The sequence below is a fragment of the Panthera onca genome, chromosome E3 (genome assembly GCF_046562875.1).
Source record: "Panthera onca isolate mPanOnc1 chromosome E3, mPanOnc1 haplotype 2, whole genome shotgun sequence".
NCBI classification, from domain to species: Eukaryota; Metazoa; Chordata; class Mammalia; order Carnivora; family Felidae; genus Panthera; species Panthera onca.
Genome location: NC_138354.1, coordinates 503,633 through 526,529, shown reverse-complemented (window position 1 = coordinate 526,529; position 22,897 = coordinate 503,633). Strand labels below are relative to the sequence as shown.

At 64.9% G+C, this 22,897-nt stretch overlaps 1 protein-coding gene across 7 annotated transcripts; it reads left to right on the top strand.

Moving 5' to 3' along the window:
- Positions 1–103: 103 nt before the first annotated feature.
- PDGFA (platelet derived growth factor subunit A) lies at positions 104–20,724 on the top strand. 7 transcript variants are annotated; one of them, XM_081791591.1, is made up of 8 exons: positions 104–529; positions 1,969–2,098; positions 3,548–3,644; positions 8,348–8,452; positions 10,665–10,852; positions 17,231–17,357; positions 17,736–17,804; positions 19,625–20,724. In XM_081791591.1, exons 2-7 carry the CDS (start codon positions 2,036–2,038, stop codon positions 17,789–17,791), a joined length of 636 nt encoding a protein of 211 aa, XP_081647717.1. In that variant the 5' UTR covers positions 104–529; positions 1,969–2,035; the 3' UTR covers positions 17,792–17,804; positions 19,625–20,724. The 7 variants fall into 7 exon arrangements, with proteins under 7 accessions (XP_081647717.1, XP_081647718.1, XP_081647720.1 ...); XM_081791596.1 differs by lacking the exon at positions 104–529 and adding an exon at positions 620–1,022; XM_081791593.1 differs by lacking the exon at positions 104–529 and adding an exon at positions 1,096–1,573.
- The last annotated feature ends 2,173 nt before the right edge of the window (positions 20,725–22,897 follow it).

Genomic DNA, 22,897 nt, shown 5'->3' with positions numbered 1-22,897 from the left:
TTGGGGTGGCGAGGCCCGCCTTCCGTCCTAGGCCGGGTTCCAGGCTCGGCTGCCCCCTCGAGAGACCAGCCGGGGGGGGGGGGGGGGGGGCGATCCCACCTGGTGTAGGCGGGCGGAACCTGCCCAGCTCGGGCGCACCTGCCCTTCCGCGGCAGGGGAACGGTGCAGCCCGCTCAGGCCTGGGCCTCCCGCGCGCCGGTCCCCGGCATCGCGCTCTGTGCCGCGCCTCGGCCGGAGGTGGCGCTCTGTACGCCCAGCGGATCCCGGCGTGGGAGGCTCAGACTCCGGGGGTTCCTCCCCGAGCGGATCCTTTCTCCTCCTTCCCTTCCGCCCCCTCGAGTTCCCGGCTCAGGCCGCAGCCCAGCCTTCCACGAGGGAGTGGGGACGCGGGGTCCCAGGGTGGGGACCAGGCACGCTGCAGCCCCCTCCTCCGACCTGGGCGCTCTCCCGTCTCGGAATGCGGGTGGAGGTTCCTCATTCAGGCGCCCCAGGCATCGGATTCTGGGCGGGGGCGCGTGGCAGCCGCCAGGTGAGTGCCCCAGACGCGCCCCTAAGCCCGCCCCACCTCTCACCAGAGACTCACTCCCCCTCCTTTTATGGAGACGGGGAGGCAGGGGCCCTGGATCCTAGCGGTGGAAAGAGGCCCGAGCGCCGGGGCGGGGGGCCGGAGGCGGGGGCCGGCTCGCTTTTGCCCTTTTCGGCGTAGCAGCTCTGGGCGCTGCCCTCCGCCGCCGCTGGGGCCGAGGGAGGAGAGCCGACGACGGCGGCTCTTCCGCGGCGGCCTCCTCCCCTCCCCGTCCGGTGCCGCAGGATTGCAGCTGGCACTGGAGGGTGGGCAAGCTCCGGGGAGGGGCGCGCGGGGAGCCCCGCCGGGCGAGCGGAGCCCGGCGGCTGTGCTCGGAGCCGGGCGCGGGGCTTTGATGGATTTTACTGCCTGCGTGAGCGCCGGCGTGTGCTCACTGCGGCGGCGGCGGCGGCGGCCGGGCCCTGCCCGGCCCGTGCGGCCCCCGCGCGCTTCCGAGGTGCGGGTCCGGGGCCCGGAATCCGGGGGAGGCGAGGGGGAGGGGGCGGGGGAGGGGCGCGGCGGCGGCGGCGCTATAACCCCCCTCCCCGCCGCCGGCCGGCTCCACACGCGCGCCCTGCGGAGCCCGCACAACTCCGGCGAGCCGGGCCTGCCGGCGCCTCCTCCTCGTCCTCCTCCTCTCCCGGCGGCGGCGGCGGCGGCGGCGGCGGCGGCGGCGGCTGCTCCAGCTCGGCCCTGCGCCCGCCCTCCTCAGGCCGGCGCGGCGAGGCCCCGGGCGGGCGGCGGCTGCCAGGCGGCGCGGCCGCGGGCGCTGCCCGGCTCGGGCCGGCGGAGGGCGGAGCGCGGCGCCAGAGCCGAGGGCACGCCGCGGAGGGGCGCACGCAGGCCTCCGGGCCGCGCCGTGCTGGGCCGCGCCGTGCCCGGCCGGGCGGCGGCTGCAGGAGGAGGGCCGGAGGCGAGCGCGGGGCCGGCGGTGGGCGCGCAGGGCCGCCCGCAGCCCGCAGGGAGAGCGCGAGCCCGCGGCCGGGGCCCGGCCGGGCGTCCAGACAGGTGATGGGTGGTGCGGCGGCGGCGGCTCCAGCCTCGCTCCGGGGTCCCTCTCGGGGCTGATGCCCGCAAATATGCAGAATTACCGGCCGGGTCGCTCCTAAAGCCAGCGCCGGGGAGCGAGCGCGGCGGCGGCCAGCACCGGGAACGCACCAAGGAAGAGGCCCAGCCCCCGCCCTCCGCCCCTTCCGTCCCCACCCCCTACCCGGCGGCCCAGGAGGCTCCCGGCGCGGCGGGCGCGGCGAGCGCGCACTCCCTGCTCCTCCTCCTCGCTGGCGCTGCCCGCCTCTCCGCACTCGCTGCTCGCGCCGGGCGCGCTCCGCCGGCTCCCTGCTCTCCGCGCCACCCTCCTCCGGGCCGCGCTCCCTGAGGGATGGTACTGAATTTCGCCGCCACAGGAGCCCGGCTGGAGCGCCCGCCCCGCGGCCTCGCCTCCCCGCCGAGCCGCCAGCGCCTCGGGACGCGATGAGGACCTGGGCTTGCCTGCTGCTCTTCGGCTGCGGATACCTCGCCCATGCCCTGGCCGAGGTGGGTGCCACCCCCGCGCCCCGTCCCCTCTCCGACTCCCCCGGCGCACGCCTCCTGCAGCCGCCCGCGGGCCGGGGCGCCTCGGGCTCTGGGGCTTTGCGGAGCGCATTTTGATTTCTGCTAGGGTGGTCGATTTTTTCGATTTTCCCAACTGGGTTTTATTTTCTGCCAAGCCGAAGTGTGTCTGGTGAGTTTCCAGCGTGTTGCGTCGCTCTGCCGTGGAGGGACGGAGTGGCGCGGGGTGGACGAGTGGGGAGAAACTTCGGGGGGCGCGGGCCCCTCTCCGGAAGGGGAGTCCGGAGGGCGGCGGACAATGCAGTATCGGGGTGCGGGGAGCGCAGAAGGGGGTGTGTGTGACCTGGCGGAGCCAGCGGCGGATAAACAGGGGCGGCTGCTGCGGCAGTCCCCGTCAGGCAGGGTGGGCAGCGGGGGGGGGGGGCGGGTCACAGCCCCTCCCTCCCGCCCACCCCCCGGTCCCTGTCCCTGAGCCTAGCCCTGGCTAGGCTGGGCCGGCGCAGTCCCGCCAGCCCGGGGCCTGCTTACAGGTGGCTGAGTGAGGCGAGCCGGGGCCGGGCCAGGCGCCCGCGCCCTCCCACCGCCGGCGTCCCCACCCCCCCAATGTCGAATCCCGAATCCCCGGGAGCTCTCCTGTGATGAATGACTTTCTGCAGCCCCCGTCGTGGGAACTTGGTGCTTGAGACCCCTTCCCCACCCCCTCCCCAGCAGCGACCCCCGACTCCCTTTAAAAATCTGGAGGAGGGGGGAGCCCGCGAGGCGGGGGTGGTCTGGGCAGGGACCGCGAGCTGCGAGAGGTGGAGATTTAACCCTCCCATTGCCGTGCAGCCTCTCCCAGCCGGCGGCTGGATTTGGGGCGTCTTGGGCGGCGCTAGGGCCGCGGCCGGGCCGTAGCGGGTGGGGCGCGCGTGTGAACGAGTGAATGCGCGCGCGCGTGTTTTTGCGACGGAGACCCTCGACCCCGCAGGTTGGGCCGGGGATTCCGGGGTGTGAAATTTAAGCCGCTGGCAGGATTAAAGTGTTAAGGCTGCCGTGACTTTCGTCGCCGATCCGTGACGCATTTCAACTTGATCTTTCTGGATGTCGATTTCACTATTAAATCAGAAACTCCTCGGGCTCTCGCTGCCCCTAGACCTACTGTAACTGACACCCGGGGCGGAGGGTCCGCAGTGCCGGGCTTTTGTTTGAAAATTTAAAGGTGGGAGGGCTTTCTTTCTGCAAAGGTGGACCTGGATGGGAGCCGAGCATTTGGGGTCTCACCCGGCCCCACCCCTGGCCTCGGACTCCAGGGCCCCGCGGGTAGGGGCCGGGCAGCCTTCGAGCAGGAGGCCGGGAGGGGGGGGGGGGGGGCGCGCAGGGCGCGGGGGGGGGGGGGGGCGCGCAGGGCGCGAGCCGGCCCGGCCGCTGGCGCTGACCGTGTGGGTCTGTTTGCAGGAAGCCGAGATCCCCCACGAGGTGATTGAGAGGCTGGCGCACAGTCACATCCACAGCATCCGGGACCTCCAGCGACTCCTGGAGATAGACTCCGTAGGTAAATCGCGCCCCTTCCCTCGGCGCGCGGGGTGGGTGTGCGGGGGTATGAGCCCCGCGCCGCCTCCCGCGCTCGGGCCGGGCCGGGCGCCGCTCAGGAACGAACCGAAAGGTCAGAATCCAATCCCGGGCCATAAAAGCCCAGGCGGATGAGTCAGGAGTTTCTCTTCCAATCCCCACTTTCTCTCCGGAGGCGGCCGCGATTTGCTCGCTTGCCCGGGGATTGTTTTTGCATTTAAGGAAAATGCCGTGTGTGTCACTGAAAGTTCAGCCGCATAGGGGGCGCCGGCGCCCGGGCCAGGTGTGCGGGCCCCGGGCCTGCCCTCCGGCCGGAGGAGCGGCCGAGCGGGCCGGGGCCTGGGCGCGGAGCCCTGGCCGTGCGCCCCGCGGGCAGGCGTGTGCTGGGGGAGCTGCCCCCTTGTCTTCGCGCGGGGAACTGGTGCCCCGCTCCTGTGGCGGGGGCGGCGGGGCCTTTGTGGTTTCCGGAGACCCGTGCCTTTCTCTTTTCACGGGCCAATAAAAAGGCACGTCTTGGACACATCTGCTGTTTGGGGACTATTTTGGGGCTCACCCCCAGGCCCTGGAGCCTAGCCACTCCGGTTTATCTGTAAATGGAGAGTTTTGAAGATCTTTAGCGTCAGCTGCAGAATTGGAGGGGACTGGCGCGCACCGGTCCCCTGGGACCCAGGTTGTAGTGGGTGGTGTTTGTTGATGGCTGGCTGCACTGCGGTGTGCACTGAGGGGGCCCTTTTCTAGAGGACCAGGATTCTGACCCACATCTTCGCGGTGTCCTGCTCGAAATTTGTCTTTGGTGGGGGAAACGAGGCATGTGGAGGGTCAGCGACAGAAATGCATCTGTCAGAGGACATCTGTCGGTGTCTGCTTGAAAAGAGGCCCAAGATGGACTTGTCAGACAGAGCCACGGCAAGTGGTGGAGGTCGGCGGAAGGATTCAGTGAAGATTTCTCTCTCCCTGCAGACTACCCTGAAAGAGGGGGGCCGAGGGGGAATTAAGTAAAATCACATGGTCTAGTCATTTGGAAATTTGTACCTAATTATGGTGGTGGAGAGGCCTGAACTATTTTCATTTCATGCCAAGACCATTTTCTAGCAAGGCCCATGGTTTCTGTAGTTTCGTGACCCAGGAAATCCTCTGGCTGATCCTTATCAGGAAGGGGGTAGAATTTCACTTGGAGATCAGAGTTGGGCCAGGGGGGGATTTTGGTCTGGTTCCTTGATGTGTAACCCTGGGGAGAAGGATTTGGCTTCGGTTAGCTGAGGAGAAGCCTGCATTCTGCTGGGCCCTGGCGGATTTGTACCAGTGGGGAGACCGCTTCCCTGAGAAGGTTCACGGCCTTTTTTTTCAGCTTTCGGGAACGAGGCCTGTGAAGGGCTGGGCCTCCCTGTGGGACGGCTTTGGGACGCCACCGGGAAATGGGCCATTCACTTTCTGTTGGGACCATTCTTATTCTGGTCTCTGCAGCCCCGCCCCCCACCCCCACCCATTAACACTTTTTGCATTTGCAGCTGGGTGGGTTATGCTGATGGCATTCCTGACCTGGGGGCTCTTGGGCCCGGGATTCTCTGGGAGGGTCCAAACTGAAGAAGCTGGACGCACCAGCTAGTTCCCTGGGCTGGTCTCAAATTGCCCCCTTACCAAAAGCCCCGGGCCCTCCTCCTCGTCCTGCACCCCCACCCCTGTCTGCCGCACGGTTTGGGGTCTGGCTAGGATCCTGGGTTAGGACTCATCTTGCTGGGGATACCGGGGTGAGAATGGAGCCGGGCTTCTGGGATCTTACGTGCTCGCCAGGAGCGAGGGGCCTAGGAGGCCCTTTCTGACACAGCCTCGGGTGGCTCTCCATCCAGGTCTGGCCCCTTTCACGGGGATGTGGAAGCTGGGAACCACGGCAGTGCGTGGCCTCTGGCCTCAGCGTAGGGGTTGCTGCTGGCTGCTTCTAGAGCTTGTTTTGGGGTCTTTCCCCCCCAACACCTGTTCCCGCCCAAAGGGATGAGTTGAACCAGATCTTGCTGTTGGGGAAGGTTGTAAACAGCCGAGGGGTCAGTTGTCTGTGCACTGAGCTGCCCTCCAGGCCCTGGAGACTGTCTGGGATCCCTGAGGAAGGAGCTGGGGTGTGGAGAAACCCAGACACCCAGCCGGTGGGTCTTTATCCCTCTTGGTAACTCAAGGGTGAGGCGCCCCCCCCCCCCACCCCACCCCAGGTCGGAGGTCGGGGTGTGAAGGGAATTCGGCCCCAGGGGCAGAAAAGGCTTTTTCTTACAGGCTGACTTCTCCCTCCTGGCATGGGCGGGGCTTAGGGGGACCTGTAGGATCCCGGGGTTCTTCCCCGTGGGTGGGTGGGTGTATCCCCATTTTACAGATGAAGCCTGTCCCGGTAGGATTCCTACCCCAGGGGCGATGGCAACAGCCCTGAGTCTGAGCGTTGCTGGAGGGCGAACGGAGTTGGGGCGTCGCTGACTCTCCACGTGGGGCGTTTGGGTGGAGGGACCAGTGTGTGGTCTCTGAGTGACCAGTAGCTGGAGTTCAGGATGAGAAAGAGCCACTGAGCAGGACAGCGGGGGTGCTTTGTTATCCCAGCAGCCGGGGTTGGGGGGGGGCGGTGGTCACTGAGTGACTGATGCATAAACATCCCCGTCCTGGGCCATTAATGCTGCTCTAGGACTGAAGGCTGGAGGGGGCTTGTCCCCATCCTGAGCTGTCACTCGGACATTTGTGCACGGGAGACAAAAGGGAGACCCACTTGATTAACTGTCCTGAGAGCAGTTTCAGGGCATCGCTCAGGCGGGGCCTTCTCCCCCAAGTCGCTGCTGGGCCATTTCTCAAGCGGCATCAATCAGAAGGCCGCTCCCCCGTGAGCGTGGATGGGCGCGCAGTGCACGGCCACCCATCTGGATCCGCGGGCAACGGAGGGCGTGTTTGACCAGGAGCTATTTCTCTCCCGCCTCTTGTCTCGAAAGCAATCTGCCGGTTCAGGTTTCAGCGCCGTTGATAAGCTGGCAGGGCCCTTGTCTTCTCTGTTTATTCAGGCGAGAGGCCCGGACGGGGCTCCCGGGTCCTCCTGTGGCCATGCCCCTACCCAGCGCTCGCGTCTTGGGCCTCAGTTTCCTCAGGTGTCAGGAAGTGGAGGCGCCCCCTGGGGACACGTCGGGACCGAGTCTCCAGGAAAGCGATAGGTGACCCCTGGCTTTAGTAAGTCTCGGAAGCTGGTGGCCCGCGTGCCGTGACGCTTGCCCCTGGAAGCTGACAGCGGGCCGGCTTCTCTTTGGTGTGGGGACGGCAAGATGGCCGCCACCGGGACGTGACTCATAAATGTCACTTTTTTGCGAAAAAATGCCTCTTGTAACAGTTGGTTGATGGGAAATTCTTACTGCATGAATAGTTGTGTTCTGATCTTATTTCGGGTCTCAAAAAAATTAGTGGCAGTGGAACATTGAGTCATTTTAAGTGAAAAGTTGGGTTTTTCCCAGACTTCAGTTTTCTGAAAGAACGTATCTTGTGCTGATTGCACCTTTCGCCTGGTATTTGGTTTTCATGTTGAAAGAGTGGAGCTTTTGGATTTGTGGGTTTGTAGACAGTCCCTGAGGCCTTGGTGGTCCGGGCGCCCAGGAGGGGGCCTCCGGTTTGGGCCGGTGGCCGGGACACCACGGAAGAAGGGGTCTGCTGGAGCCCCTGTCTGTTGGAGCTCCTCAGACCCGGGGCCCCTGCTCCTCTCCAGGGGGAGGCCGAGGCTGGAGGGGGATGTGGAAGGAGACCCCCTTCCCCCCGTGGCTGGGTCTGGGGTCAAGGCAGGGAGACCAGGTGCGACCCACAGCAGTCATCCTCCGGGCACAGGCAGTGTCATGGGGCCTGGTCGGTGTGAGTGGCAGGCGGCAGGACTGTGTGTCCCTCCTACCCCCCCTGGGGCTCCCCTAGGCTGCCCGGGGGCACTGGGGTGGGAGAGGGCGGTGGCGTGTGTCCCGGGGCTGTCGCGGGCCTGGGGGATGAGGGTCCGGTTCTGATTTTAGCGCTGGGACCACTGCTCTGAGGCCAAGGGCAGCAAGCACGCTTGCCTTCCTGCCAGCCGGCCTCTCGGCCGCGCACTGGGATTCCCGCTCCTTTGCTTCTCTGCGTGCGTTTCCTGTGGACTCAGAGTGGGCCAGGCGGGGTCCAGCTGTCGGTCCAGTGGGGCCTGGCTTCCCGTGCCCCTCAAAAGTTAGGGTGCTTCATCGAGAGTCGGTCTGGCGAGAAAGAGGGAGACACACACACACACACCCCAGGAAAGTCACAGCGTGCTGGTCCTTCTGGCACCTTTTCCCGGAGGTGGGCCTGGGAAAAGGGGGCTGTGAGCAGGGGGCCTGGGTCTTTTGGACAAGGAAGGCCTTCCCTGCTCTGGCCCTCACTTGGGGAGGTGCCCCAGGGGAGACCACACGTGGCCCCTTTACCCCAAGTCCACAGCTTTGCTTCAAGGTACGGCCAGGGCACAGCCCGGGCCCCTCTGTGTGTGCTTCGCAGAGGTTGGGGGGCCGAGTTTTGGCAGTCAGGACTCGCATCCTCTGCGCCTGTGGGAGTGGCGGGTCTCCTAGGGGACCCTGTCTGTCTGGGGGAGGCAGGTAGGAAGCATTGCTGGACAGGCCCCCGGGCGCCACGCAGACGGGGGGGGGGGGGGGGGGGGGGCTGCCGGTCACCATTTCCTCTTTCTCCCTGCAGGGCCCGAGGGTGCTCTGGAGGCGAGTCTGAGAGCCCACGGGGGCCACTCCTCCAAGCATGCGCCCGAGAAGCGGCCCGTGCCCATTCGGAGGAAGAGAAGCATTGGTGAGCCCCGGGCCTGCCGGGTGGGGGGGGGGCGCCGGGCTTGGGGGGGGGGCTCGCCCCCACCGTGCCTTCAGGACCACCACCCCCGCCCTCCTCCGTGAAACAAAGGCCCGGCCTGCGCAGGGGCCCCAGCGACTTCAGCTCTGGCCGCCCGCCGTCTCTGGAGGCCTCCCTCCTCTGCCGGGGGCGTCTCCCTGCCCTGGCCCGTCTGCTGCCTGCTGCAGCCTGGCCTGGGCCAAGAGTTTCCAGGAGAGGAGAGCCATCATAAATTCCTTAAGTGCCCGGTCTTGTTGGGGCCTGTTCTGGAGGAGGCCTCGCTGGAAAACGTGGTCGTGTTTCATTTGCAGTCTGTAGCGCGGTGCACTGGAGCTCAGGCTCTGGGCTGCGGAGCCAGAGATGCGGCCGAGCTGTGTGTGCTGGGCCCTGCGCTCGGCCTCGGCTCCTGGGCTCTGCCCGGCCTGGGTTCGGGTGGCGTTTCTGTCCTGTCGCCTAGCAGGGCATCCCCGTGTCTGCTGGCCCCTGAGGAAGAACTGGCCGTTGGGGGGGGGGGGGGGGGCGGGGGCTCTGGGGGCTCTGGGTCGGCTGCGACACAGCCTCGGCCTGCGCTTTCTTGCGCTGGGACTCGGGCTCCGGGGTTGGAGTCGATGCCACCTGGGGGTTCGTTCCTGCCACTTTTCCTTACTGCCTGGTTGTGACCACGCACTGTTGCTCTCTGCTGTGTGCCATTGGGCAGCACCTGCCTTCTCTGAGCTTTAGATTTCCTCCCAGGAGGTAGATTTCCTAGCTTCTGTCATTGAGCGCAGCGTGTGGGTGATGATTCCTAGCGAAGGCAGCGGACGTTTACCGTTTGACTGTAGGTTTCAGGTTCTCCAGACCAGTGTCAGAGGCCTGTCCTATTCCAGACCAGGAGCCCTGGACTCAAGTCCTCTCTCCCCAGCTCCACCCTCGGTCCCACCTGGATGGGTTCCCCAGACCCCTCCCAGGTGGTGGGCACTGGGCTGGGAGCTGAGACACCCCCCCGCCCCCCCCCCGCCCCCAGCACCCAGCCTTCCCTGTAGGTGGGGCTGTTCTTGGAGGCCCAGTGCCCCCCTCTCCAGGTGCTCCCTGAGCACCTTGCGGGATTCGAGTACCCCGAGTCTCCTGAGGCTCTGGGGGGGGGGGGTCTCACCCTAGTGGCAGATGGGCAGGAGAGAGGCTGGCACCCCTCCCTGGCTTCACCCACATCTCAAGCTTGTCTGCAGAAGACAAGGCCCTGCCTCATGCCAGCTGGCCACAGGGGTCAGGCCGAGCCCTCTGCACCCAGGAGCGGCTCCCTCCAGTTCTGGGCTCAGGGGTCCCTGCTTGCCCCTGGAGGCAGCAGCTCCCGTGGGCAGCACCAGAGCCTGGCGGGGCTCTCCAGGCACACGGTGGGGGGCCCTCCAGGCACACGGTGGGGGGCCAGGGCCAGCGCCACAGCCGGATGCTGCCAGAGGGCGGCATGTGCCCTGGGGTCCCCGGGTGGATTCCTCATCTGGCGGGCATGCCCTGGCGCCCCCTGAACTTCGGGGCTTCGGGGTGGACGGGCTGGCCTGTGCTGAGGAGCACAGAGGAGGTAGCACCAGCTTCTCCTCGGAGGCCGGCGGGGTGGTCTCTTGGTGACCTTTGCTGAGCAGAACTGTGGCTGGTGGGCTGGGGAGGCAGGGCCGGGCCGTGTCCCTTCCTGGGGCAGGGCCTGGCCTTGTGGGGGTGGCAGCAGGCAGGGCTGTCGCTGTGGGGGTCCCAGCCTCAGCTTCCCTGTTCTACCCATTTTCCACCGGCCCTGGGAGCACCCTAACCGTCGATGGAGACACTCCCCTTTCAGCATCGGTTCCCACGCCTGCCCCCTCTGCGGGCCACCTGGGGCTTCCCTGGCCTCTGGGCTCCCTGTGTCTTGTGGTCCCTTTGCCAGCAAGGCCTTTCTCCTGGGGGGTCCCCGCCTGGCCCTCGCTGCTGCTCACTCACCTTGATCCCGCTCAGATGCACCTGTCCGGGTCCGGGGTGTCTCTCCCCCTTTGCTCGGCCCGGGAGCCGTGGGACGTTTTCCGCTTGGGAGAAGCCGCGGCCAGGTGGGGGCGCACCAGCCCGAGCTGGGCTCCCGGTTGCCCCTCCAGGGCCGCGCGGGTCACGGGGTGGCCTGGGTGCTGGTGGGAGCTGGGGCGTGGCCTCCACATTCACCGTGGCTCTTGCCCTGCAGAGGAAGCCATCCCCGCGGTCTGCAAGACCAGAACGGTCATTTACGAGATACCTCGGAGTCAGGTCGACCCCACGTCTGCCAACTTCCTGATCTGGCCCCCGTGCGTGGAGGTGAAGCGCTGTGCGGGCTGCTGCAACACCAGCAGCGTCAAGTGCCAGCCTTCCCGCGTCCACCACCGGAGCGTCAAGGTGAGCCCCGGGGGCGCCCTGCGGCCGGGGACCTGCTCGAGTCCCGAGGCCACGCCCGTTCCCTTGGCCGCACTGCCAGGCTCTGGGTGCAGAGCCGGGGCGGGCAGAGCCGGGACTGGGGCTTGGTCGGCTGCCGGGGGTGGGGGGGGGGGTGGGGGGGGGGAGTGGGGGAGGGGTGTCTGGCTCCCTTCCCCCTCCGCCGCACACAGCCTCCCCCGCGAGGTCGCCGTGGGGAAGGGCCGTGAGGAAAGCAGCCTCGGGACACGTGTTGCTCGTGCACTGCTGTGTGTGCGCTCCGAGCCCCGTGCCACGGGGTGCGTGTGTGTCCGTGGAGTCCTTCTCCGGAAGGGCCCTCCCGGGGTTGCCTCGCTCTCCGGGGCCGCAAGGCCAACGCTTCCCCTCGTTCTCGGAAGCCGTGCTCTGCCCGGAGACCCCCAGGATCGGCGCTGGGCTCACTGTCCCAGGCAGGGTGCCGGCCGTGGGGACCTCCGAGGCAGAACTGGGGGAGGTGTCTCTTCGGGTCACTCTGGCCTGCCAGATGGGGGTCTGTTTGGGGGGGCCAGTGGCCGGAAGGTTCTGCTGGGGCGTGGGTCTGCTTCCCTCGGGCCTCATTTGCTGCATCTGTGAGATGAGTCTGTCTGGGGCTGTGCGGGACCCAGGCGAGTCCCGGGTGGTCCCTGTCTCCGGGAGGGGGCTGCCTTCCTGGGAAGCTGGCTCTGGCCTGGCGGGTTACCGTCCCGGGTGACCCTGGAGTGTGGACTTGGGCAGCGGGCAAGGCACGTCAGACCTTAATTGGGGCTGTGGTCCTCGAGCACCTGGGGCCTTGAGTGAGCAGATTCCACGGCTTGCTGCACTGTGATCCCCAAGGCGGACGCTCCCCTGCAGCGGGGCTCGCAGGGCGCTGGCCCGGGATGCTGACTCTTGTCTCCACGGGGCTCTCGGGCCTGACCCCCGACGGGGCCCCCAGCCGGGTGCCGAGCCCAGCACTGCACCCTTGTCAAAGGGGGACACAGAGGCCAGAGGGGACAGGACCTGAGCATTCTGCACCTGCTGTGGGGCCGTGGCCAGTGCAGCCTCCCTCAGATCTCGGTGTCCTCACCTGTGCCATGTTGTGAGGGGGCCCTGAGCCCCAAGAATCCAGGTGCTGAGATCTTTCCTTCCTGGGTGTGGGGATGGTGGTGCTCTCTTTTTTTTTTTTTTGACATTTATTTAGTTTTGAGAAACAGAGTGAGACAGAGCATGAGCAGGGGAGGGGCAGAGAGAGAGGGAGACACAGGATCCGAAGCAGGCTCCGGGCTCCGAGCCGTCAGCACAGAGCCCGACGTGGGGCTCGAACCGAAGTCGGACGCTCAACCGCTGAGCCACCGGGGCGCCCGGTGCTCTTGATGGGACAGCCCCACGCGTGGGCGCTGGGGCTGCCTTTCGTGTCCAGTCGGGCTCTCGCAGATACAGAGGTGCGGGAATGAAGTGGGCTCCTGCCTCCCATGGGGTAAGGACTGTAGAGCGTCTGGTCCTGGGACGGCCAGGGATGCCCTCTCCCTGGCCCACCTGAGTGGGTGGGTGGGGGTCCAGACGCTCCCGCGGGGCCTCCAGCACGGTGTGCGTTGGCGGGTGGGGGGTGCGGCCCACGTCTGCCTTGGGCACAGGCCCAAAGGGCTGGGCAGAGTGGCACTGGGCCAGGGCTCCCCCTACGGGCCTTCATCTGCTCTGAGGGGGTCACGGTCCACCCAAGGGGACAGAGGGGCTAGTCCTGCAGCTGGAGCTCAGTGGCCCGGTTCCATGTCCCGCGTCCTGCTCCTCTCAGACCCCTTCCTCCTTCCCCTCTCCCTGCCTCCCCATCACAGGGTTGGCAGGGAAACATCCGGCCCCAGACACTTGGGGTTTTGGCCGAGAAGGGACAAAAGGTCAGTGGGAACAGGAGGTCCATTGTGGAGGCCAGCCTGGCCCCCACGCCTGCCCAGCGAGCTGTCCCTGGTCCGTGGGGTTTGAGGCAGAGCTCATGGCCCTGGGCTCTGCAGAGTCCCGGGCTGAGCATCCGTGAGGGGCGCTGGGGGCCAGCAGGGGACCGTGTTGCCGGGCAGGTGGGAGGTCCTGCTCCGGGCTGGCACGTGCCTGGTTTTCTGGTTTACGGCCTTTTGATCACAGTTGAAGGTCACAGACTGGAGAAGGGAAGGGAAGGCCGGGAGTGGCCACCTCCTTGAAGCCCAGGCGGTGAATTGTCCAGTGTGCCCAGCTGAAGGCTGCCAGGGGTCCCCAGGCCCTGAGCGTCAGGACTCGCTGACGTTGGAGGGTGGCTCTCCTCTGTGACCGCCATAGAGGGTGGCCTGAGGGTTCTTGAGACCCCAGCTCGACCGTGGTTTCAGGTGCGGGCCTTCACTCTCTGGGGCTGTGGCCTCGTCCGTTCTCCGGGACCTGCCCTTGGTGGGGGACTGGACCCCATGGCCCCCCGCGGGTCCCCCTGGGCTTGCTAGGGACGGCTGCCATCAGACCTCAGGGAGAGGTGAGCACGTGGTCCTGGGGGCCGTGTCCCTGCATCAGCTTGCCGTGGTCAGTGTTTGGGGTCTGCTCTTGGGGGCACCAAGCATGCTCTCTGACTGGTATCCCGGAGGGACGAGCCCTTCCTCTACTCCCCAGTGAGTGCTGACCCCAGACCCTGCAGGCATCTGACCCTGTCCCCCACACCCAGGCCTCGTGGGCCAGGAGAAGGTGGTGTAGACAGCACGGCCCCGGACTCTGGTGGTGTCGTGCTGGTTGGGCCGGCTAGGGGGTGGCCTTGGGAGTTGGGGGTTCCCCTGTTCTTCAGGTAGCCCGCGGGCTTACAGCTGAGTTGGTCACTCAGTTAAGTCGGTCAGGCCCGCAGGTCTCCAGAGGCCAGGACCCAGCTCTGCGGCCACGTCCAGGGCAGCTGGCTGTGGCTTTGCATTGCTAGACCTCCGGCTTCTGGAAGGGGGTCTGAGTGTGTTCGCTGGGGTGCCCCGGACAGGCCTCTGCACCTCGGATGGAGTGGGGGGGTCCAGTTCAGGGGCCTTGGGGAGAGATGAGCGGCTCTAGCGGCGAGGGTCTCCCGTGAAGGGATTCCGAGCCCCTCCCCACGGCGAGCAGGGCTCCAGGCTCCCGCCCCCTGCCTGCCTGGGGAGAGCCCTAGACGTGGCCTCAGGAAGCCACTGCCCCTGGGCTGTGCTGGCCTTTCTAGCCGGCGGGGGGACGAGGGCTCCACACCGCCTGCCTGCTGAGCCAGGTCAGAGCATGTGTCGTGACCCTGGGGCTCAGTCCCGTGGAGTGGATGTGGAGGACGCAGAGGGACACCAGGAGTCCCGTGTCTGGAACAGCAGGGCTCTGGAGTCCTCATGCCCAGCAGGACAGGTTTCCCCCACTTAGAAAGTCCCTCGGTTAAGGGATGAGCTCAGGGCCTCTGCGGTTTCCAAGTCCAGGCCTCCTTCCAGCGAAAGGAGACGCCCAGGTTCCTTGTCTGTAAACGGACCCTAGCCGTGCCCTCACGGGGTAGCTGTGAGCGTGACAACGAGGGGCACAGGGGGGTCCAGTAAATGCTGGTGTTTGTCATCGACGGTGCCCCGCCCTGGACTCTGAGGGCGGGGGCGCGGAGCTTCAGGTCATTGGTGAGCGTCCTTCGTCTGGAAGGGGTCGTGGCATCACCGGGTGATGTGTTTGGGTGGATTTGCCCCAGGGGTGAGCGGGTGTGGGGCGGTTCATGGCGGGCCGACTTGCAGTGGGAAAGCTGAGTGTCCTGTCTATCAGGTGCAGCTCAGGCCCCCAGGAGACAGACAAAAGGGGAAGGGAGGGAGGGGCGGGGCACGGCACCCCATCTGGGTTCCTGGATGGGTCTGGGGGCCTCAGCCCCCACGAGGGTCCCCAGGACATAGCTGCCTTGTTCTGGGGATTGGCTAGCATGGAGGCCGCTTTTGAGAATTTAATACTGACAGTGTGCTCTTGGGGGGAAAAATGCAGCCATTTCCTGGCCAGACAGAGGTGGCGGAACGGCCCGGAATCCTCACATACCCAGAAGCAGGTGCAATCATAAATCACTGTTTGTTTTTCTTTGATAAAGACGGGCCCGTCTGAGGAGAAAGTGGGTTCCCAGACCGCAGTGGCTGGGGTTGTGAGTGCTTTGCCAAGGGGACCACGGGGGGTGGATTCGTGGAGTGCCCACCCTCCCCGTGGTGGCCGGTCTGTCATGTGCAGAGAACAAGCCTGCCCCCCACCCCCTCCCGCATCTGCCCCCCCAGGGGACACAATAGGTGAGGCGCTTGCTGAACAGAGGCTGTGCAAGCAGGGGGGCCAGGCTGGGGTCCCTGCGAGGTGGACCCTCCCGGTGCCCTAAGGGCTGGGGGCCGCTTGTGGGAAGGCACAGGGGGCCCCTCGCTCCGGAAGGTGCCCGTTGCAAGTCCCAGTGCTTTTATGCGTGCGAAGTCCTGGGGGCTGTGACACTTGTGCCCAAGAGCCCCATGTCCAAGGATCTCTCCGTCTCCCTGCCTCCCTCCCTCCCTCCCTCCCTCCCTCTCTCTCCCTCCCTCCCTCTCTCTCCCTCCCTCCCTCCCTCCCTCCCTCCCTCCCTGCCTCCCGTGTGGCCCTGGCTCCCAGAACAGCCCGTGGAGCTAACCGTGCCCTGAGGCTGTGGTTGGTCATGCCCCCAGCCCCTTTCTCTTTCTGTTGTCTACTTAGGAGGCTTCCCAGGCCTGGCCCCAGACCTGGCCTGGCTCCCACCCCACCTGTGAGCCCACACCTGGCCGTCCACATTCACACCTGAGGCTGCACACCTCTTCCCGCGCTCGCGGGGCACCCAGCCCCCTTTGCGCTGCGGGTTAACCATTAATGCAGCCCCGCGGCCACAGGTCTGGACAAGCCAGGGGCCTGCTGACCTGTGGGATGGGCTGTCCCACTTGCCTGGGGTCCTGGCTTCTGGACTCCAGGCCTCTGCAAAGGAGCCATTCCTCCCGCCTTCCCCCCGCCCCCCACCACCACACCGTCCCTCCTGCCTCCTCCCCTCCTGACTGTCCCCAGGCTGGGGGTTTCTGCTGTCAGTCACGCCTGGGTGCACCCTGCTCCCTTTCTGCCTCAGTTTCCCCAGGCCAACAGAGAGGGGGACAGAACGGATACCCCTGAGAGCCGTTGCCGGGACCTGAGACCGCAGCCCCGGTGTTGGCACAGACGGAATGTGTGTCCTGTGCCCGGGTCCGCAGGGTTCAGGGCTGGCGGGAAGATGGCCCTCCTGCCCCTGCTGGGGATTGAGCTCAGGCACTTGGTGGGGGGAGCCCGTTGGGGCTGCAGAGAGGGGCGGGGAGGATTGTTTCTCACGTTGTCTATTTCCTCCGTGCCCTGGGATGAAGCGAGGCCACCTTGACCCTGCTCGCTGTGTGTGCGAAGTGCCCTCTGATGCCAGGTGCATGCGTGTGTGTGTGTGCGTGTGTAAGCAGTTTCTGTTTCTAGGACACGGCTCGTGCGTGTGTGTGTGTGCTGTGAGTGCACGTGTGTGTCCACGTGGAGGGCGGAGCTGTGTTCCCATGACAGAAGGAGCCCGTGGGGCCCGTGGGGACTTGGTCACTTGGCTGCCCGGACTTGTGCCCCACGGGCTGGACCGTCAGGCCTGCTGCGCTGCGGTTCTGTGCCGAGGGTTTGGGCCGACGCGGCCTGTGGATGGAGCAGGCGCTGGCTCAGTTCTAGACCCTTCCGGGAGGGCCCTGGGTCCCTGCCCATGTTTCCGGGAAGCCTGGCTTTCTCCAGTCCCAGGGCGGCTGCGGCCGGGGCGTGAGAAGGCCTCAAGGCTGGGACTGAGCCCGTGGGGTGGCTGCGGGGTGGCCGTGGGGTGGGCAGTGTGGCCGGGAGCCCGTGGGGTCCTGATCTGCTGTCCAAAGGAGACCAGAATCCACGTCCAAACCTGACAGCCTTCATATGGGCCCTGAGGGCTGTGCTCGCTCCTCCTGGGGCTTTGGCGGGATGGGCAGAGGGGAGAGTGACCCCCCCCCAAGCCCCGTGCAGCAGGCCAGCTCCTCGGCCGTGGGATTTTCCCCTTGAATAAGCAAGCTTGCATCTGGAAACCGGCCACTGCCGCGGATGCCCTTAAGACCCGGGAGCGAACCCCTTCCCTGCCCTGTGTCCCTCAGAGCTCTTACCTCAAGGGGCACCTGCACGCCTGCCGGCTGGCACCAATGAGCCTTCGGGTTCCGAGTGAAGTGGACCAGACCGCAAATGCCGACGGCTCCTTTTCCGCCAACACTCCTGCCTCTTCCGCTAGGAAGGAGGTCGGAGGGTGGAGTTCAGAGGTCGCCCTCCCGGCCCCGGGTGGGGCCGGGCACCTCCCCCCTCCCCCAGTGACTGGTGTGGGGCGCGGCCGGGGCGCTCACGGCGGGGTTGTCCCGGCAGGTGGCCAAGGTGGAGTACATCAGGAAGAAGCCAAAGTTAAAGGAGGTGCAGGTCCGGCTGGAGGAGCATTTGGAGTGCACGTGCACGGCCACCGGCCCGACCCCGGACCACCGGGAGGAGGAGACAGGTAGGGACACCGCTGCCCGCAGGCGTCGCTGGGGTGCGAAGGGGCAGACGCTCGAAGTCCCCACCACGCGGCGGGGGGGGGGGGGGGGGGGGGGAGGGGGGTCGGGGGCCGTGTGGCCGAGAAAGGCCCTGCCCCCGGGAGGTGGGCGCTGGGTGTGCTGGGGGACCTGGCGGCCTCCCCCGTCCCGGGTAGACTTTGCCCAGAAGCAGCGTGGCGTTGGGACCCGCCGTGTCGGGCTGGCTCAGGGCACCAGGAAGTGTCTCTGTGCCAAAGCTAATCGAGTTTTCTTCCAGAAAGACAAACACCTGAGGTATTTATTGCTGCAGCTTTGCAGCCCTCCCTTAGGCCCGCTCACCCTCCCTGCCCTTCTGTTAACAGGAAGGCGTAGGGAGTCAGGTAAAAAACGGAAAAGAAAAAGGTTAAAACCCACCTAACGCAGCCAACCAGGTAGGAGCTGCCCGTGGATACACTGTGGTCTTGCGGGTGGAGGTGTGCTGGCTGATCACACGGCGAATCCCTCCCGCGGCGGCCTGATTGGGCCTGATCCGTCTGCAAGCTTCCGGGGCCTGGCTGGGCTGTGGGTCTGCTCGCTCCCGTCCCCGGCTCCCCCTCCTGCCGCACACGGAGCCTGATCCACGGCTCCCTTCTGCTCTGGAGCCCCTGCTCTGGCTTTGGCCTCTTCCGCTGATTGGGGAGGCCCCAGCATCACGTGACTGGAGTGATTTGGGTTCCTGAACAGCCCTGGGGTAGCTCCGACGTTCGTTAGCTGGGATCACCACGTCCGGCAGGTTACCCGCCCCATTTGACAGATGAGAAATTGAGGCTTACAGGATTGTGGGTTAGGGTAGTCAAAGACCGAGTAGATCCTGCCTGAAACCGTTTCATAAACGTACGGGGCTGTTGGCTACTGTGTTGGAAATTGTGTTTGGCTGCTAGTAACCACACCGAAAACAGGGCTGAGATAAGATAGGCATTTAAGAGTAGGCGTGGCCTTCTCCGGGTATCATCGGGAAGGACCCCCTTCCGTTTGGGACTGGTGGTGTCTGTCCTCAGAATTGCTTCGTGGTTCAGTATGGCTGCTGAAGCTCCGGAAATCACATCTACACCCCAGGCTTGGAAGAGTAAGGTGGGGAGAGGGGCAGAAAATCCCTCTCGGACAAGTGCCCCCTGGGGACTGGTGCTCTCATACCCTGGCTGTCCTTCGGCTGCCGGGGGCCCGGGAAGCGTAGTCTTGTAGAGAGGTGTACTGTCTCCCAGAGGAAGACGGGGTTTGAGCAGGCACAGCCGTCACGGAGGCCGTTTCCAGCATTTCTGCTCCTTGTTGGCGGCCTGTCTGCTCTGGAGAACCGCCCTGGCGTGGGGGAGCCCGTAGCGTCCAAAACAGGTGGCTGTGGGAGAAATTCTTAGAGGCGGTGTCCAAGAGCCCGGGCTCTGGTGGAGCGAGCGCGGAAAGCTGCCAGGTCAGGAGTGCTGGGGCCCGAGGGTCCGGGCCATTCAGTAGAATCCTCTGGGGAGGAGAGGTCCACGAGGGGGTTCCTGGAGCAGCCTCAGAACAACTGCCTGGCCGAGGCTTTTGCTTTCCCCGGGGGTGCGGCTCCACGCCTCCCTGCGCATCCAGTCGGCACACTGCTGGTTGGGCTTGGCCTCCATGGGCCAGCCGATGACAGGACCCCGAGTGAGAGGCCAGGGGTGTCCCTGCCACCCCAGGCCCTGCTAGCGTGTGGGCGGTAAAGGTGTTGAGATGAGCGGTGAGCAGGTAACACGGGTAGGGAAGAGTGGCTCTTAGCTCAGAGCTCAGTGTAGTATCTGCCTGGACACAGAGACCCTGCCTGTCTGCCTGGTGGTGTCCGTCTTCAGGGTTGTCTCATGGCCCAGGATGGCTGCCAGAGCTCCAGAAGTCACGTCAAGCCCTACGTCGGAGGAAAGAGGCAAAAAAAAAAAAACAAAAAAAAAACCATCGAAACAAAACAACTTTCTGGGCCTCAGTCCCCCTCATCTGTGCAATGGGAGAATGGGGGCTTGCTCTAAGGAATGTTCTGTGAGATCCCAAGAGTCTAACCCCAATCCTGGTCAGGATGTTACGGAAAGGGTAATGAGGTACATCTGATTTGAAAAATTCCACCAAACCCTCGAATCCCGAGACTCGTCGTGGTGCGTGCGTGAGTGCGTACCGTACCCTCGCTCAGGTTCATCGTTCCGCGGCGGTCCCCACCCACGAGCGCGCTCGGTCCCCCCTCAGTGTCCGCCTGTCTCCTCTCTCCCTGCAGATGTGAGGTGAGAATAAACCAGCGGCCCTTTTCCGGGACACGGATGTACATGGCGTGTTACATTCCTGAACCTACTATGTGCGGTGCTTACTGCCAGTGTGTGGTCTTTGTCCTCCGTGAAAAACTGTCTCCACGCGCACTCTGGAGAACAAAGAGACAGTATACGTTTGTTCAGTGCGACATCAAAGCAAGTATTGTAGCGCTCGGTGAAACAATAGGAAGCCTCGTCGTCAAACAAAAAAGACAGAGAGCGAGCAAACAACCACGAAACATGACAAACAAAACTGACTCACACAAATATCTACACAGTTGTCGGAATGGAGGGACGCCCCGTGGGCCGGACGTGTCGCGCCTCGGTGGACTGGATTTCTGTCCAGGGTGGTCACAGGTGCTTCTGCCGGGAACACAGCGCCTGCTTTCCGGAGGACTCCGGGCGGGTGCCGAGGGCCCTGCGGGGCACGCAGGAGCCAGGAGTGTCTCAGAACCGCCACGGGACTTAGAAACACATCTCCTTGCCGTAGTGTTTAAGTCTATACAGAAACCTTCCCGAGAGCCTTAAGTGGATTTTTTTTTACACCATAAAGTGATTATTAAGCTTTCCTTTTTACTCTTTGGCTAGTGTTTTTGTTTTTGTTCTTGTTTTTTTTTTTTAAATGATCTCTTGGATGGCATTGACACCTATAACACCAGGCTGCTGTAAGTCAGGACAGTGGGACGGTATTTCTCCTCGCAGGATGCAAACAAACGAGATGTATTGAAATAAACATGGTGTGCCCACCTATGCATCATTTCCTAAATGTTTCTGGCTTTACGTGTTTCTCCCCTGCCCCATTTCATCTTACTTTTTAATTTAAGCCATTTCGAGAGAACAGTTGCGTGAACCAATCGAGTCCGTCCCGGCCTGCCGGTCCCGGGCTCCCTGCCCTGGCCACCGCCAGGCCGCCCCTGTGCCAGTGTTTGGACAGAATCTAAATTCTTTATTTTTGGGAAGATGTTACGCTTTACATGTATTCAACAGAAATGTGTGTGTGTGTTGTGTTTTTGTTTTGTAAAGGTGAAGTTTGTATTTTTATCTAATATTACCACTTTTATATACCTGAGAGCCTGCTATGTTTTTTTTTTTTTTTTTGAACCAAAAGGAAAAAGAAAAACTCACCAACAAAACCCGTACACGGGAAAAGTGCTTTGTGGTCCATTTTTCTAGTCGCGTGACCGAGTCTAGACCCGTCTCCCCATCACGTGTCCGCGGAGCGGTTTCTGGAGCTGCGGACGATCATTTGCAGGAGCCCCGCGCCCTCCCCGCCACAAGAGCCCGCGGAGCGAGGCCGGCTCTCGAGATTCCGGAGCCTCGCGGGGATGGGCCAACGGAGCCATCGGGCCAGGGGCGCGGCCGAGCAGACGATGGGTTTAATCTGGAAGTCAGTTGACTTGATTGTCCCCGCCTGCGCGAGCCAGTGAAGGCAGGCAGCCCCATGTCGCCCGTGGCCTGCCGTCCGTGTCCCCAAAGTGGACACGCTACGTGGCCGTCAAGATCCCTTTGCTGTGGGCGGGGACTCCAGCGCGAGAGCGAGTGTCTCCGGTATCTGTGTGTCCGTGGGAGGACTTTTATAAAGGAATTTCTTCAGCAGCACATCTCCACGGTGTAGTTTTTGGTCGGCAGGACGAGCGAAGGGAGGCTGGGGTGGGGGGGGGCGGAGGGGGCAGGTGGCCACGGGCCCCCTGTTCGCGCCCAGCCCCAGGTGCAGCTGACGCCGTGCCGGGCATCTCGAGCCCGCGCCGCTCACGACCCCGTGCGCTGGCAGTGGGTCTGACGGGAGATGGACGATGGTGATTTATGTGTTTATGTCTCCGTGAGATGCTGATGATACCACCCGGTTTCTTCCCTTCGCCCAAAGCCGGCGGACGGAAGGATCTGTCCGTTAACGCTGGAGCAGAAAAGCTGGTGCCCTCCTGGGGAGGGGGTGAGGCGGGAAGAGGGCCCGGGGGGCGGCGGGGGGAGGGTTGGGGGGAGACCTGGCCGCCTGTCTCCCTGCCGAGGGCCTGTGCTGCTGGGTGGAGCGGGGGCGGGCAGGCTGGCGTCCACACCCAGCCAGGAAGGGGCTGACACCCGGCGGAGGCCGCGGTCTGTGGCCGGGTTGTTTCTGGATCGCAGGCCTACGTGGCCCACAGGCTTTGTTGCGGCTTTGCCCTAAATTCTTGGCATTTCTGCGCCTGCCTGGGCCCCTCCCAGCCTGTCACCCTAGCCCGTACCTGGGTGCGTCTGCTCAGGGCTGGTGCTCTGCAATCTTGTAAGCCTTGTGTCCCTGAGCCACGGGCCTCTGTGTCCATCTGCACTGTGGGGACCGCAGCTTGGCATACAGCAAGGGTTCTGTACGAGGCGCACGGGGACCCCGGCGGGGACCTCCCTGTGCAGAAGCACGGCGCCCCCGCCCCCTGGCTTGTCCTTTCGGCTCCCGGGCCCGACGCTGCAGCGGAGCAAAGCTTTGGGTGGCTTCCCTTCCACTGGATGCCCTGCCCGGAGAGCCACTGTCACCTGTCCTTGCCCAGGGCCCCTCCTCCCAGCTTGGGCAGCCCACGCCCCCCACCCACACTTGCTGCCCTGGTCCGTGAAGTGGGTATTCCTGGCGTGTGTGGTGGGGTTCCACACGCTGCTCTCCAGCCTGGGCCGGGCCCAGACCACTGCGTTCTGGGGGGTGGGCACAAAGGATGGGGCGCTGCGCCCTTGACATGCCCTTGGGCCTCGGAAGAGGGGGCCACGTTCTCCGGGGGCGGGGCGCAGCAGGCAGCCTGGCCTCGGCCTCCCTGGGACACGTGAGCCAGGGGAGCCTCTCTGCAGTGCGGTGGCCGTGGCCGTGGCCGGGCCCGAGTGAGGACCTTCACGTGCTGTGGAACAGGGTTGGGGACGGCGGCCGCCCGGACCCCCAGCGAGTGCAACATGCCCAGGGTCAGAGGAGAAGGAAGAAGAGAAGACCCAGAGGGTCAGGGGTTTGGACAAGGCCTCCCATAGTCCTCTCCCCACCCACAACCCATCCCCGTGGAGGCGGGCCCGAGGCCCTGACCCGTGACCTGGCGCCACGGCGAGTCCTTCCTGCCACGTGCTGCCGGCCGGTGCAGCCCGAGTGCGTTTTACGAAGTGCGTGTGGTTGGCCGGCGATGTGACGCACAGTGTAGCTAGTGGTGGCACCATTCTCTCCGGTACTCGTGTCCCCGCCTGTCCCCGCACGACATCATCACATCGGTGACTGTTCCCTCCGCTTGTCCTTCCCGCCCCCC

Bases quoted from the DNA above. Each gene is read 5' to 3' on its own strand.
- PDGFA (XM_081791594.1), top strand. From the start codon at position 458: ATGCGGGTGGAGGTTCCTCATTCAGGCGCCCCAGGCATCGGATTCTGG. The intron at 3,645-8,347 runs GTAAATCGCGCC...TTCTCCCTGCAG, and splicing joins CCTGGAGATAGACTCCGTAG to GGCCCGAGGGTGCTCTGGAG. The intron at 17,358-17,735 runs GTAGGGACACCG...TTCTGTTAACAG, and splicing joins CCACCGGGAGGAGGAGACAG to GAAGGCGTAGGGAGTCAGGT.